Source organism: Vulpes vulpes, chromosome 16, assembly GCF_048418805.1.
Source record: "Vulpes vulpes isolate BD-2025 chromosome 16, VulVul3, whole genome shotgun sequence".
Lineage (NCBI taxonomy): Eukaryota > Metazoa > Chordata > Mammalia > Carnivora > Canidae > Vulpes > Vulpes vulpes.
The window spans coordinates 75237250-75254792 of NC_132795.1; the positions used below are offsets into that span (position 1 = coordinate 75237250).

Genomic DNA, 17543 nt, shown 5'->3' on the forward strand with positions numbered 1-17543 from the left:
TGAAATCAATATTTTATGTCAACTAAGAATAGCACTTTATTTATTTATGTATCTTCCCCCAAGAATAGCACTTTAGATAACTGGAGAAAAACTCTGGAGAAAAAGATTTAATTGCATTATCCTAGTACCTTGGGTCCTTTTCTGTGTAAAAACGTTCATTACGTTTGTTATCACCAAAAGTTGCCCGATATACATCATGACAGCGAAGGTTCCTCTGGAAGGTGTAGAATAAAACATCTTCCTCTTCTTCATCCTTTACCCATTCTGAAAGAAAACAATTAAAGAATTATAGATTATATATTACTTGCAGTTGAAAAACAGGGCACAACACATTCAAACTTGAGTGCCACCAAAAAAGAGATGTGTAAGCTCATCCCTGGAAATATAAATCAAACACTGGTTTGATCAGATCTAACCAATGTTATGTAGAAGTCAGCTTTTTTGGAGAATAAAATGTTGCTACATCAAGTCCAAGGTTTCAAGCAGTTCTCATTCTCAGGTTTCTAATTAAGAATTGGAATGTTCAGTCAGAGTCATGCTTACAGGAGATGAACTATGTTTACATCTACAATCTTTAAGTCTGAAGAAACACTGGATCACTTTCTCTCATGCCTAAATCTTTTTTGTCTTCCCTCAATCCACAGGATATCTCAAACTACCAATACATTTTAATGCTGGAGTTTTCTTGATCTTACCAGAAACTGTCAATAGAAGTTTTCACATGATTACATCATGACTGCCACCTGGCTGACAGTGACTGTATAAGACAGCACTGTATAATATGCATTGTGATTTTAGAGAGATTAAAATGTACAAAATTTGTGTTTCAAGGGGCACCTGCATGGCTCAGTCCGTTACACATCCAACTCTTGATTTTGGCTCAGGTCATGATTTTGGGGTCATGAGACTGAGCCACAAGCGGGGCTTGGTATGGGGTGTGAAGCTTGCTTAAGATACTCTATCCCTCTCCCTCCGGACCTCCCTCTCCATGTCCTCTCCCCTCTCCACCAAAAGCAGGTTTCAGAATCAATTAGACTATAATTTCAATTCACTGCAAAAGTGCTTAATTATTAAACAATGGAGAAAATTAGGCAGAAAGTGAAAACGGAAATAAACTATGAACATATGTATCACTCAGTGATAAAAGAAAATTTATTTATTTTTTTATAAGATTTTATTTATTTATTCATGAGAGACACAGAGAGGGAGAGCCAGAGACATAGGCAGAGGGAGAAGCAGGCTCCTTGAGGAGAGCCCCGATGCGGGACTTGATCCAGGGGCTCTGGGATCACACCCTGAACCGAAGGCAGATGCTCAAATGCTGAGCCACACAGGCGTCCCGACAAAAGAAAATTTAAAGTTGATTCTCTTAGTCAAAATATCACTTCTACTGATGAATAAGTTAGTTCAACATGTTCCAAAGTTTGTTGGTAGTAACTCTGGGCAATCTGCTCTAATGGCTTGAGAAGATAATGTGAAATTAAAAAAAAAAACAAAACCTAAATTTAAAGTTGAGTAACACACAAAATACAATTTGTATGCAAAAAGGTGTCTGAATGGTAAATTTGCAAAGAATTATTGATACATCAAAGCTGTACAGCTTGGATTCTGGCTGTAATATTTTAAAAAACATGAACATGAATTTGGATATATAATTAAAGGGAAAGTCTCCTGAATAAGAGATAGATAGGAAGCTATGGAGTCCATAGGGATAAAAGGATTAGGCATTCACCTTCTCATTAATATGGACAAATAAAAATGTTTCAAAGGTATAGACAAGTCTCTTATAGTTGCCTAACACAGAAGACTGTTTTGTTTGATGGCTTACCAAAACTGGACACATTTGGGAAGGAAGCTTCCATTACAGGCTGATCACTGAGCTTCACAACTATACAGGTAGATGCTTCAGAATCTTCAGTTCTTATCTTAGCAGCTACATATTTTTCATCAGGAGCAACTCTGATACAATCAATGAAGGGCTGATCTAATTTAAGTTCCTCCAAATTGAATAAGACTTCATAATTATCATTATCTGCTGCATAGAGAAAAGTACGAAAGTGATAACTCCACAAGATGTACTTAAAAAAATCTTTAAATTTGAATTTGCATTCCTCTTCTATAAGAGGCTACATTCTGGCTTCCTTCAGCTCTGATACCAGCTTGAAATCAAGAATCTGATATTTCTTTTTCTTTTTTTTTTTTTTTTATTTATTTATGATAGGCACACAGTGAGAGAGAGAGAGAGAGGCAGAGACACAGGCAGAGGGAGAAGCAGGCTCCATGCACCGGGAGCCCGACGTGGGATTCGATCCCGGGTCTCCAGGATCGCGCCCTGGGCCAAAGGCAGGCGCCAAACCGCTGCGCCACCCAGGGATCCCGAATCTGATATTTCTTATTTAATATTAGCCTATGTTATTCAATATTAATCTATGCATCAGCCTATGTGTTATTTGACAGATATAGGCTAGTACTTATAGACTATGGAGAAACTAGAAAGTTAACAGAATGTAGTAACATTGAACTAGAAAGTTAACAGAATGTAGTAACTCTGAACAATCCATGTAAAATGTCCAGTATAGTACCTGGAATATTGGAGATGGTAAAAAAAACAAAAAAAAAACCCTCCATTCTCCCCTCCAAAGCTTTTAGGTATAGCTGTTAACTGTATCTTGAACAAACTCCAGTATTAACTAATAATTTTTTTAAAAGTAGAAATAATCTAAAATATATATATAAAATATATATTTCCTATGCCTTTGAGAAATTACTATCAAATTTGATATGAAATATCAGAACACTTTAGGAAAAAAGGAAAAACTATGGTGTACCTTCTTCATCTTTGGAACGAACCAAGCAGCAACCTTCTTGATAATAAACGAAACCACCATGTTTAACCTGACAAAAAACAAATGGTTTAATAATAATTTAAACACAATTTAATTAATTGTTTAATGGTCTGACCATTTACGATGAAGAAATGAGATCTTTTATAAAAAGCAGACCTAATGAAGTCTACAAATGAACACATAAAAAAATAGAAAATGGATCACTTTTTACAACACAGTAATTAAGATATGGTTTTCATACATTCACAATTAGTGAAGGAGTTTCTAATATATAAATATAAGAGGCAACAAAGAGAAGGCATAACAAAATCTGTTTCGGTTCTTATGATGGTACAAACCGCTTTAGCTGTATTTTGAGAGTATGTGACATCCCTTTGGTGGGGTTCAGTTAACAAAAGATTAAACGGCATCTTTAAGGTAATACAAAATGAGGCAGATGAAGAAAACAGTGGTTCAGGTTAGTCTGAAAACCCAGCCAATAACTTGCTGAGATTCTTTCTTCTAAAATATGCACTCACCACCAACTGTAAATGGTTTCAATTTGATTTTTTTAAAAGACTTATTCAAGAGCAAGAGAGAGCAAGTGAGTAAGCGGGAAGGAGGGGGCAGAGGGACAGTTTCAAGCGACTCTTCAATGACAAGGGGCTCCATGCCACAACTGAGATTATGACCTGAGCCAAAACCAAGAATCCAACACCCAGGCAACCACACCACCCAGGAGCCCATCAATTTGATTTTATACAATGCATCTAATGGGTTGACATAAGTTGGGTTACAGATATAGACAACTTGAGGTTGAGAGAATATTACCCAATATATTAATAGTGCTCTTGTCTAATACCTACATGTTAAATACAATTGATTGATTGATAGGACTTCACGTAGCCTAAGACACACTTATTACCTGCTATCTAATGGCTTATTTTCAATCTGGAATTCCTAATTCTTAACCTACTGTTATTTCCATTATACTATGAATGTGATTTTCATTTACAAGCTGTGATTCTATTTTCCAGTCTTACTGAAAAATTTGCAACATGAATGTTCAGTCTGTTTCAACACGCTATTTATGACTGTGGTAACACCAGTAAGTGGTCAAATATTTGGCTCTCAAGATATTACACTACTTGAAGTGAACTTCCTTTTATTTAAAAAAAAAAAAAAGTGTAGACAGAGCAATCAAATCTTTTCAAATAATAATAAAAAAAAATGATGGTTTCATATGAACATCTCCTTGGAATTATTTAAAATATTTTAAAACAGAATTGGCTGTTCCCCAAAACCAGAATTAACACAGAAATTAATTTTGATCTTCAGTTTTAAAAATTGCACTGTTTATTCCTTGTTTAAATTTTTCAGTATAAAGACTAAAGCAGTTTAATTTTGATATGGGATTATGTCTAGAATCACATTTGCATCTTGATTGGTAAAACCAGATTTAAAAAAAAAGACATTAAGATATCCTACCTCTGCATTGATGATTTCATATTCTTCTTGTGGCTGTGTTTCTAATTTTGTTCTCACTTTTTCAAAGGCATCCATGTTTTCTGAAAGTGATTTTTCGTTTTCTTGTTTAATAGGCAGAAAATCCTGGAAAGAGTTTTAGTGGTATGATCATAACATTTCAAACTAGAGAGAAAAACCTTTGCTTTTTAGAGATCATCCTTATTTCCTTTTCTTGCAAGTACTACCATGTTGGTCTATACCTATGAAGTAGTATTCAGTTCAAGGATCTTAAATGCTGTTTCTTAAGCTCAATAAATGATCTCTTTTTCATTTAAAAATGTAGACAAAATAAGGTGGACACCTGATGGCTATACTAATTTAAATGGGTAAGTCGTTACCATGCTGAAGCACTAAGAAGCACTAGAGAATGTTTAGAAATACTGTAAGAAAAGTGTATACAAAATTAAGCAGTAAAGGAAAGGATGTTTACATATTTAACAGTCAGGGGTAAGAGGTAGGAAAAAGTGTTTACCGAGCTTTACAAAGTATTACAATATCTTATAAAGGAAGGAAATTTCAAAAAGAGAGGAAGACATTATCTTTATTAATAAATGTTCAACATTTTATTCACAGTAAGAATTACAAGAAAAGTGTCTTTTTATTTTATTTATTTATTTATTTATTTATTTTTTGAAATGTGTCTTTTTAAAGATCTTCATTAGCCATAATTTTCTTCTCATGTGGGGAGAAGGAATCCCACATATAGAACTGTTCATCAGATCAAAAAGGTTAATTAATGCTGTGTAAAACAGAGCTTCTTCTTAAGTTTAAGGAAAAAACATGTTTGCTTATAAAAAGAATAAGAAAAAATAATGGACAATTAATGAACATGAACAGAGATACAGATTAAAGCTAAAGAAGCATTCAATGTCTTATTGGAAATATGTAATGAGCTAAGAGCTTTAAGTGATCTGTGGTGAGCATGTAAATTCCACATGAATTATTAAAATTTGGATATCACAAAAACCTGTTATCAAATAAAAAAATATTCACTAATTCAACACTTCAGAGGTTTGTCTTGGTTAAGCAAAAGCATTCTAGCCAAGATTTTCAACAACAGCTTTCTGCCAAAGACGACAACTGTACAGTGATTTGTGCCAGAGGGGCACTAAGCCTTAGTAAGGACCTCTAACAGCTGGTAAATATTTATTGCACAAGTGTGTCCATGACTTTAAACACTGTAGAGAATGTAAGCTATAAATATAGTTTACATCACAAAGAGCTTACAATCTAAAATTAAACACAAGAATAAAACAAGTATCACCAAAACAAATTATTTTTTTTAATTTTTAAATTCTTTTTAAATTTATTTACGATAGTCACACAGAGAGAGAGAGAGAGAGAGAGAGAGAGAGAGAGGCAGAGACACAGGCAGAGGGAGAAGCAGGCTCCATGCACCGGGAGCCCGACGTGGGATTCGATCCCGGGTCTTCAGGATCACACCCCGGGCCAAAGGCAGGCGCCAAACCGCTGCGCCACCCAGGGATCCCCACCAAAACAAATTAAACGGAAAAACAATACTTTTCAGTATTTTTCCTTTGGACTTTTTGGAGATGCTATAGGATTTGGATTAGATTCCACTTAAGAACAATTGCTGTTATGGGAGACTAAGTCATTCAGTGTATACTTCAGTCATATACTTAATATGCTTGAGTAATTACTTGAAAACTAAACAGAAGAGGCTCGTATGTTTTTCATTTATTTTTTAGCATTTTCACAAAATCTAGAGTTGATCTCTAACATAGTGCGGTAAAGTATCTATATCAATAATTTCCTATTATCATCTGAAACATAAATTAGAAGGTCACTAGAAATCCTGAACCTTTAAATTAGCAATAGGAATTGCTATTTCATTTCGAGATAACGTTATTTGTTCTGTAATTCTACTATAACTTATAACTTTTGAAGTAAAGTCAGAATAGCTAACAACAAGAGTACCTCTTTCTACCTTGCAGTTTCTAACACATTCTGTGTCAGGGAGCTGGGCCCTGATATTTTTATTTTTATTTTTTTCCTGATACTTTACTAACCATTCTTCTTCTTTTTAAAAAATACTCATTCTTATTGAACCATGGCTAAAGTAGGGCTAAAGGCAACAGAACTGAGAATACCTGTCCACTTAGTAAAATTAATTTTACTTCCTTAACCTTTTCTGGGTCAAAATTTCAATAAACTGAGCTTATCTAAACCCAAACAATGGGCAGCCCAGGTGGCTCAGCAGTTTAGCGCTGCCTTCAGCCCAGGATGCGATCCTGGAGACCCAGGATCAAGTCCCACGTCGGGCTCCCTGCATGGAGCCTGCTTCTTCCTCTGCCTGTGTCTCTGCCTCTCTCTCTGTGGATCTCACGAATAAATAAAATCTTCAAAAAAAAATAAAAAAGAAAAAATAAACCAAAACAACGCTGCAAGCAATTAAATGGAAGTAGAACTGCCTTAATAAAATGAAAGTAGAATTCAGAGCTTTGTAAATAATTCCTCAAAAGGTATTACTCCCAGGAAAACTGAGATATTATATAATATTCATAAATCCAAGTTATTTAAATAAATTCCAATTTTATATAATATTCATAGGTCTAAAATATTCAACATCCAAGTTGTTTTTGGTTTTAATCCTGTCCCAACAACTCCCATTGGGTGTTTTACAATGCCAGTTAGCATTATCTTTAGAGTATACAGCTAAACCTATCCATGTTAACCAAGTATCTTAATATATTAATAGTCTACTGGTTTGAAGGGCATATACTACTCCTAATGGAGCTGAGGTGAGGATAACTCTAACTTAAAATTTTAAGGTTATATGAAAAGGTGGAAAAAGGTACTCTTTCACACTTTTGAGGTAACATACCGTAAAACCATTTTAATAATGAAACTTATGAAACAGGAGGATGAAATATGTACCTTTCATTATGGCAACCACAATTTTTTTTTTTAAGATTTTATTTATTCATGAGAGACACAGACAGAGAGAGGCAGAGACAGAGGCAGAAAGAGAAGCAGGCTCCTTGTAGGGAGCCTGATGCAGAACTCGATCCCAGGACCATGGGATCACAACCCGAGCTGAAGGCAGATGCTCAACCACTGAGCCACCCAGGTGTCCCTGGGAACAATGAATTCTAAAGGCAGAAAAATTGCACACTGGAGAAACACACTGGACAGTTTTTGGTCAAGACAGTACCATTAATAAATGGCTAACTCCATGACCAGGGCAGGAGAGTAAAAAATAAGCATGTGAGAAAGCAAAGAAATACCCAAAGCTTAATGGAGATGTGTTAAAAGGTCCAGTTTGTAAAGGTTCCTACATTTGGGGAAAATTTGAGCATCAAAAAGAATAATAATTTTGACTGTTATTACCCTGAAAAATAGGAAAAATCATAGTAATTTGAAAACAAGTCAAAACAAACAAAAAACTACCAAATACACCAAATTAGAAAAAAGAAAACTCTCTTTACAAAATAGTATCAGCTAATAAATGTAGAAATAATTAGAAAATCATTAGCAACGCCAGTGTAACAACTGATTAGGGTAAAGATCATTAATGGTTGTTAAGCTTATTAGGTAAAATGATGTTGGGTAACCCAATGCTCATTCAGCACCAAGTACTACCCTATGGATTACTCAGTAACTTCAAAGAGAATAAGGCCCCCTTAATTATGGAGAGAACTAGCAATTATCACCTTAACCAAAATTATCAAGCTTAACATCATTAATAATGGGACAAACTGACATTAAAAGTCTTATTAGGGCAGCCCGGGTGGCTCAGCGGTTTAGCACCACCTTCAGCCCAGGGCATGATCCTGGAGACCCAGGATCGAGTCCCACATCGGGGTCCCTGCATGGAGCCTGCTTCTCCCTCTGCCTGTGTCTCTGCCTCTCTCTCTCTCTCATGAATAAATAAATAAAATCTTAAAAAAAATAAAATAAAAATTAAAAGTCTTGTGAAATGCAACACAAAGCATTTCAACTTAAGAGAGTGTAAACCTAAAGGGGAATAGAGAAACCAGAAAAAAGCTGTTTCAATGAAATTGATAAACTAGAGAAGATCAATAAAAAGTTGGTTGCTTTATTTTATATTTAAAAAAAGTTGTCCTCTGAAAAATGTACTAAAAAAAGACATGTAGAGCGAAAGCGATTAGGAAAAGAATATTAGAAATGAAAAAGATGGCATAACTACAGATATGAGATTTTTTATTTTTTTTAATTTTTAATTTTAATTTTTTTTATGACAGTCACAGAGAGATAGAGAGAGAGGCAGAGACATAGGCAGAGGGAGAAGCAGGCTCCATGCACCGGGAGCCCGATGTGGGATTCGATCCCGGGTCTCCAGGATTGCGCCCCGGGACAAAGGCAGGCGCCAAACCACTGCGCCACCTAGAGATCCCATAACAGATTTTTTTAAAAAAAAAACCACAATGAAAATCTTTATCCTATACATTTGAAAACATAGATAAAATGAATGTTTTCTAGAAAATAAATGAATTACCAAAACAGATAAAAAAAACAGAACAGCAGGGCAGCCCGGGTAGCTCAGTGGTTTAGTGCCACCTTCAGCCCAGGGCCTGATCCTGGAGATCAAGTCCCACGTCAGGGTCCCTGCATGGAGCCTGCTTCTCCCTCTGCCTGTCTCTGACTCTCTCTGTGTCTCTCATGAATAAATAAATAAAATCTTAAAAAACAAAAAACAACAGAACAGCTTTATACACCAATAACTATCAAAGAACTTAAACTGGTAATTAAGTGTTCTCTTTTTATTGATTTATTAAAAGATTGATTGACTGATTGATTTATGATAGACCTAGAGAGGCAGAGACACAGGAGGAGGGAGGAGCAGGCTCCACGCCAGGAGCCCGATGTGGGACTCAATCCCGGGACTCCAGGATCAAGCCCTGGGCCAAAGGCAGGCGCCGAACCACTGAGACACTCAGGGATCCCCAAGTGTTCTCTTTTTAAAAGAGGAACCAAACCCAGATCCTTTCCAAGGTAGTTTTCTTAAATCTTCAAGGAACAGATAATCTCATATGCAAAGAAAAAAATGTCTTATTGTAAAATACGGACTAAAAAAACCCACCAAAATAAAATACAATGAATCAATGTATTTTTAAAACACATAAAACAAAAAATAGTAACAATAATAATAAAACCTTATGTGACCAAATAGGATATATCTTAAGAATAAAAGGATGATTCATCATTAGAAAAATCTAATGTCATCTAACACAAATAAAGGAGGTAAGTCTTCAGGCCATTTCCATAAATGCAGGAAAAAGCAGAAAATAATCAACTTTAAAAAAGGATAAAACCTTAAATTAGGAATAGAGAATTTAAGAGAAATTGGGAACTACTTTGACTTGATAAAAGGTTTGTTTTACACAGGAATGTACTAAATCTGTATTAACACACCTGAAGTGCATTCATATTAGTACACATCTTATTTACCATCTGTGAAATACTTCTCAATAACCTTAATTATAATCACTTAAAATATCTAGTTACAGGGACGCCTAGGTGGCTCAGCAGTTGAGCGTCTGCCCTGGGCTCAGGGCGTGATCCCAGAATCTGGGATCCAGTCCCACATCAGGCTCCTTGCAGGGAGCCTGCTTCTCCCTCTGCCTGTGTCTCTGCCTCTTGTGTGTGTGTGTGTCTTTCATAAATAAATAAATAAATAAATAAATAAATCTTTAAAAATCTAGCTATATTTGCTGTTTCATTATTCAAAAGTGATTGTTAAATGAAGGTAAGTAATTGTTTCCTATGCCCCCTGCTTCAAATTCCTTTTCTCCCTTTTCTTGAGCCTCCTAAGATTTCTGCCCTTCTCATTCCATTGACTGCTCTTGTCAAGGTCACTGATGGCCACAGCACTACAAAATACAAATGTTATTCCAAGTATTGATATTACTTGACCTATAAACATCATGACACAGTTGATCACTTCCTTCTGAGAACACTTTTCTCCACTTGACTTCCAGAACACCTCATGCTATTGTTTTCCTATCTCACTAGCCCTACTTAGTCTCTTTAACTGGTTCCTATTAAATTCCCTGGCGTCTTGGGCAGTCCGGGTGGCTCAGAGGTTTAGAACCACATTCAGCCCAGGGTGTGGTCCTGGAGATGGGGATTCCCATGTCAGACTCCCTGCATGGAGCCTGCTTATTCCTCTGCCTGTGTCTGTGTGTCTCTCTCTCTGTGTCTCTCATGAATAAGTAAATCAAATCTTTAAAAAATAAAAAATAGGGGATCCCTTGGTGGCGCAGCGGTTTGGCGCCTGCCTTTGGCCCAGGGCGCGATCCTGGAGACCCGGGATCGAGTCCCACATCGGGCTCCCGGTGCATGGAGCCTGCTTCTCCCTCTGCCTGTGTCTCTGCCTCTCTCTCTTTCTCTCTCTGTGACTATCATAAATAAATAAAAATTAAGGGATCCCTGGGTGGCGCAGCGGTTTGGCGTCTGCCTTTGGCCCAGGGCGCGATCCTGGAGACCCGGGATCGAATCTCACATCAGGCTCCCGGTGCATGGAGCCTGCTTCTCCCTCTGCCTATGTCTCTGCCTCTCTCTCTCTCTCTGTGTGACTATCATAAAATAAATTTAAAAAAAAATTAAAAAAAAATAAATAAAAATTAAAAAAAATTAAAAAATAAAAAATAAATAAATTCTCTGGCTTCTTAACATCTGCATGGCCTGGACCACTTCTTCATCTACAGTCTGCCTGAATTCCCTTGGTGATCTCATCCAGCCTCATGACCTTAAATGCTCTTTATAGGCTGAGGACTCCCAAATTTATAGCTTTACCCTGAACCTTCCCACTGCACAAGTTGAATCTGTTTGTCTATTTGACTACTCAACATTTCTACTTGAAGGACTAACAAGGATGTCAAAAAATACCCCAAATAAAACTTCCAATCTCCCCACGTACCCTCTCACCCCCAAAACTCTGGTTCTTCAATCACTTTAATCCTGATAAATGACAATTCTGTCCTTCTAGATGCTCAGGTTTAAAATCATAGTCTTCTCTCTTTATACAACCAAGTTATCTGCAAATGTTTTCAAGTTGACTTTCAAAATCTACCTAGAATCTGACCACTTATTACTCTTATACTGGTAATACTCTGTTCATACTGTTATCTTTTCTCCTTTGGATAAGAAGAAAGCCCAAATACTCTGTTTCTGCTGTCTTCCATAGGCTGTTTTCAACAAAAGAGCTAGAGTCAGCCTAAAGTCAGATTATATCACTTCTTCGAAGTTCTCCAAAGGTAAGAGGAAAAGGGAAAATCCTTACAATGGCCTGCAAGGTCCTTGTTCCATGACCTTGATGACTCCATCTACTACTATACTCCTCCCACACCCATTTAATCTGAGCCACATTGGCCTCTTTGATATTGCTTGAACGTGATTGGCTTGCTCCTATCTCAGTTTCTTAGAACTTGCTATGCCCTATGCCCAAACACCTCCTTCAAGCTATTGCTCAAATGTCACCTTCACAAGCCTTCTTTGACCATCCTATTAAAATAACAATCCTTATTTCAATATGGCCTCTTCATTCTTTCCCTGTCTTAAGTTTCACTGTACCTACTGCTTCTGACATACTTTGTTTTATTCATATGCTTCTTTGTTCTCTCTTCTCTCAACTAGAACGGTAAGCTTCATGAAGGCAGGGATTTTTGTTCCTTTGCTCACTGCTGTATACTTAATTGTTAGAATGGTGTATAGAAAGTGTTCAACAAATAATTGCTGAGTAGAATGAAACAAAGCATAAAACATAAAAATTTAAAAACCTATCAAAACAAAGTGAAAAGACGCAGCACAAATTACAGAAAAGATATCTACAGTACATAAAAGACAAAGGACATGTAAAGAACTCTTATGAATCAGTAAGAAAAAAGAAAACCCAGTAGGAAAAAGTGTCAAGGTATATAAATAAGTAATTCAAGATAAAACCAAAGGGGTTAATAAACACAGAAAAGATGCTCAACTTCATTAGTAATCAGGGTAGTGAATATTAGATGATGACATACTTGACACATTTATCTGTTGGGAGAGAAGGAGAAAGGTCTGATAAAGTGAGATGCAGAACTCTTATATATTCCTTATTTGCATTTAAAATGGTTTTACCCATCTAGTTATTTCATAAGGCAACATTAGCATGCGAATACAATCAGGAATTCCAATTTTTTAAAGACAGTCTAGCACATACAGATAAAGAGAGATATATATATAAGACTGTGCTTTGCAGCTTTTTTTGGGAAGTCTGGAAACTGGAGAAAATCAGCTTACTTGTCCAAAGAAAATGGATTGTGTATATTATATAATGAAACACTACATAGTAGTTGTATTAAACAAACTAGCAATATACATATTAATGTGGGATCTCAAAATTTTAAGTTGAACAAAAAAGCTAAACAATTTTACATATAGTATGTAAAATCTCAAAACTTGTAAAACACTCGTATATGTCATCTGTAGATACAAATACATGTGCAACTTACATAAAAACACACACGGATAGATACATTAAAGACAATGACCACCCCTGGGGAAATTTGGGAATGTGATCGAGGAAGCACACAGGAGTCTTCAAATGTTTATTTTTTTCCAGTTAAGAAAAGTCACATTGAGTAATGAGTGCTCATTATGGTATTTGGATTTCATAAGCATTTGTACTAATTTGTAATAAAAGATATTAAAAAAGAAAGATATTGGGCATCAGGTTACCTGATGTCTAGTTCTGATTGCTAATTTTTTACTTAACCTTGGGCTTGCTGAGTGAAGTAAGTCAATCGGAGAAGGACAAACTGTATGTTCTCATTCATTTGGGGAATATAAATAATAGTGAAAGGGAATATAAGGGAAGGGAGAAGAAATGTGTGGGAAATATCAGAAAGGGAGACAGAACATAAAGACTCCTAACTCTGGGAAACGAACTAGGGGTGGTCAAAGGGGAGGAGGGCGGGGGGTGGGGGAGAATGGGTGACGGGCACTGAGGGGGACACTTGACGGGATGAGCACTGGGTGTTATTCTGTATGTTGGTAAATTGAACACCAATAAAAAATTAATTTATTAAAAAAAAAGAAAAAGAAAAAAGAAAATGTTCAGTCTAATTTCACCCATGGTCTCAAAGTAAAAAAAAAACAAAAAAAAAAAACAAGACAGTCTTGGGCTTTGTGGCTCTGGTTTTTTCATTTTGTAAAGAAAGAGCTCACACACTTCCTGATTTCAAAACCTACTATAAAGCTACAGAATCAAGATAGTGTGGTACTGGCATAATGATACACATACAGATCAATAGGTTAGAACTGGGAATTCAGAGATAAACTGAACATTTATGGTCGATTGATTTTTGACACTGGTGTGAATAAAATGCAGTGGAAGAATAGTCTTTTCCACAAATAGTATGGGGATAACTGGATATATATCTACAAGCAAATGAATGAAGGTGGACTCCTGCTTACTTCTTTTGGTTAATCTTTGACCATTCTGGCTACACTACTCATACTGGTTTCCTCTGTAGATCTGAAGCGTTTATACATGCTGCTCCCTCTGCTTGGCAGGGCCTTAACTACATGAGTCATTTCTTCATCCAGCTCAATCCTTTATTTTGAGATTAGTTCAAGAATTATATTGCAATCCATAGAAATGGCATTCTATAAACTGATGTAGGCCTCTAATTACAGGGACAAGCATTCATTCAACAATATTACTATATCATGCACTGTTTCAGACAAAAGGAAACAATGCTGAACAAGACACGCATACCCCTACCCTTATGAATTTTACATTTTAGTTAGGAAGACAAAAACAAAAAGGGAAAATGACCAATGAAAATAATAATAAAGTGGCAGGAAAAAAACAAGGCTATAGTAGAAAATAATTAAGTGAGGAATAGTTACTTTGGTTACCAGTCAGAAATGTACTTTCTTGGAAGTAACATTTAATTAAGACCTAAAATAGGAGAAGGAACTAAGGTAGAGATAAATGGCATAAGGGAACAGCATGTACGGGCCCTAAGATGGATGTGAAAGAGTTCTGTTCTTTGATCTGGGAGACGATCACGGTGGCTTTACCAAGGTGAATGGGGAGCAAAGTGGCATAAACCAAGACAAAGATGTAGCAAGGCCTTGGGGGCACAAAATTAGGAAACTGGATTTTATCTTTATGTAATAAATTCTATTAGAGTTTTAAGGTAAGGAGTAACATCACTTAATTTATATATATATATATACACACACACATATTTTTTTTTAAAGATTTATTTATTTTTAAGACACACACACTGAGAGAGAGAGGCAGAGACATAGGCAGAGGGAGAAGCAGGCTCCTCACAGGGATCCTGATGTGGAACTTGATTCAGTGTTTCTGAAAGTATGTCACACATGATGGCATACAAGATTTGGGTGTGAGCATTTTATTAAAAAGAATATAACTAGCACATCACATTGGTCATTTACTAAATTTATTCCTTAGAATTAGCTAAAATAATTAAGTAAATAGTCATAGTGCTACTGAGATATAGTTAAAAAAAGATTACAAAGCTAGCTTGGGATACAGTGCTAAGTGATGTGATAGTAGGGTAAAGGAACAGGAGGAATAAAGAATGTTTTCCTGCGCTCTAGAGTTTGAACTGAGTATACGGCAATGAAAAGAAGAACTGAATTGCAGAAGTTCAACTATGGAAAGTTTGTCAAAAGATGTCCAACAGGAGAGCGTTAAGAGGCCATAAAATACTGTGCGGCAGAGGGGAATCTGGGATGATTAACTGCTATGGTAGTTAAATCCACAGGAATGAAAAAAAATCCATAGGAATGGATAAGATTACTTAAAAAGAAATTAAAGAGACAATAAAGGGCCAGGACCAAGTCCTGAGAAACTCCAAATTTAGAGGTCATATGAAATAAATGTTAGAAAAGGAGACTGAAGATAGGTTTACAAGGTAGGAAGAAAACCACGAAAATGTGGAGTCAAGAGGCAAACAGAAGAGTGTTTCAAGGAGGGATGGATGGTCAAGTGTATCAAATATGATGAGAGCCTGTAAAAGGAGCTTGAAAGAGAAGGTCTACTGGGTGGAAATATGCTACATCTCTGGTGACATTAACAGAGTTGTCTTTTTTTTTAAACTTTATTATTATTTTTAGAAAGGGTGGGGAGAGGGAAGAGAAAGAATCTTAAGCAGGTGTAGTGTGGAGCCTCACATGGTGCTTGGTCTCACAACCCCAAGACCATGACCTGAACTGAAATTAAGAGTCAGACACTCAGCTGACTGAGCCACCCAGGTGCCCCAACACTAACAGGAGTTTTAATGGAGGAACAGAAGCCATAGTCTAGCAGGTTAAAGAACAAATGAAAAAATGGACTGGAGAAAATAAGAATGAAGCTTTATCTATAAGGCAATCTCACTTCGATTTATTCCAAAAAAAATTATGAGAGTACAATGTTCACTTTCTTTACTGGCTTTCCTGAATTTTACTTTCAAAATATCCCTTTACTACTTCTTACCTGATGATGTTTCAAACTCATTAGTCAGAACTAGTAGTTCCTACAAATCACAGATCACGAGTACTAGTGATGGGATATCCATCTGCTAACCTATCTCTTAGAACTACTGCAGGAACTGCTAATCTGTATTAGCAGATACAGATTGTATCTGTATTGTAGAAATAGGCAACATCTTTAACCAAAGGATTTCGTATTTTCTCTATTTGGTTTTCTTTTTGTATCTTGTTTAACGATCAAAGATTTTACGAATTACATTTGTAGGTACAGAAGGATGTAGAAGAAACATGGTATCTGGTTTGACGCTAGTCTTTGAATATTACTAGTTGGTGTAGAGTATAATGACATAAGTTCATTTTGTCCTCTGGTACTGTAAAATGGAAAGCTAAGGTACTTGCCAGTAAGAACTTTAGAGCTCAATGAATTCTTAGGTTTAGGTCAGCAACGTTTGGCAACCAAGTGTCTCTAGCTCCTACATGCAAGTCCATGGTCAGTGGGAGGCTGGGAATTTCAGAATTACCTAACGAACTTTAAAAAAGGAGGAGAAAAAGACCTCAGTCACAGAGATTCTGATCCAGCAGATATGGGGGGAGATCCAGGAATCTGGACTTCTAAAAAGCTCCCAGGGACTCCTGATATACAGCCATAGTGCAGAAGATGGTACTAAAGAATCCCAAATGTATAGGCGATAATTTATTGCTAAGATTAATAAGGTAGAGGTGATGGAATCATGAAACTTTAGCACCTGGAGGACTTTTAAAGAGCACCATATTGAAACTCCCTTTCTTTTTCCAGTCAAAAGGATTAGAATTCTGACTAGTTCACAGACAACACCAGTCATGCATGGCCAGACCTCTTGCCTTCTAGCATTTTTTAAAAAGATATTTTATTTATTCATGAAAGACACAGAGAGGCAGAGACCTTGGCAGAGGGAGAAGCAGGCTCCCTGTGGGGAGTCTGATGTGGGACTCGATCCCAGGAACCTGGGATCACGCCCTGAGCTAAAGGCAGATGCTCAACTACCAAGCCACCCAGGCATCCTGCCTTCTAGCATTTCTATTACATATGATGCCCCTTGTTTTTTTTTTTTTTTTTTTTAGATTTATTTATTTATTTATGATAGACATAGAGAGACAGAGAGGCAGAGACACAGGCAGAGGGAGAAGCAGGCTCCATGCCGGGAGCCTGACACGGGACTCGATCCCGGGACTCCAGGATCGCACCCTGGGCCAAAGGCAGGTGCTAAACCGCTGAGCCACCCAGGGATCCCCTCCTTATTGTTTTATAGTTAACTTAACTTAAGCAGATATATTTTAATTTGCCTACAGGCACTAACACTTTTTTTTTTTTTTAATGTATCTATAGGAGTGAAAAAGTTAGATCTGAGTGGATGCTTGCTGAAAGAAAATGTATATTGTCCCAAGGTCTCTTCATAGCTTTCCCAGGTCCCAATGATCATAAAAGCACAGCTTTCAGATCATATTGTTTCTCTTGGAAGAAATGGTTGATATACCATATGTGAAAGCAGGACCAGTTTGTTACTAAAAGAGCTACTTTTTCTTGCAGTCATTTAGTCACTTTACAGTTTCTAGGTGACAGGCATCTGTGAAAAGAGAATTAGAAAGTTGCTTCAGGGACAAATGGAGGGAAAAAATAGTCAACCTCCTGTTCAGGGTGTGAGCCAATCTCAGCTGTCAGTCTGCTGGTAATTCCTG

General features: G+C 36.6%; 1 protein-coding gene across 12 annotated transcripts in view; it reads right to left on the reverse strand.

The window, feature by feature from the left end:
- PREPL (prolyl endopeptidase like) overlaps positions 1-17543 on the reverse strand; it is a 65999-nt gene that overhangs the window by 44143 nt on the left and 4313 nt on the right. For 7 of the 12 annotated variants that reach the window (XR_011997876.1, XR_003234015.2, XR_011997875.1 and 4 more), the window contains 4 exons: positions 4314-4436; positions 2829-2895; positions 1829-2035; positions 129-264 (listed from right to left, as the gene is read on the reverse strand). Coding sequence is in view for 8 of the 12 variants with exons in the window: in XM_025992565.2 (XP_025848350.1) it covers positions 129-264; positions 1829-2035; positions 2829-2895; positions 4314-4436 (533 nt within the window). In the remaining 4 variants the exon portion in view is untranslated. The remainder of the gene's footprint in view (positions 1-128; positions 265-1828; positions 2036-2828; positions 2896-4313; positions 4437-17543) is intronic. The other 5 variants (XR_011997877.1, XM_072741729.1, XM_072741725.1 and 2 more) reach the window with 1 other exon arrangement.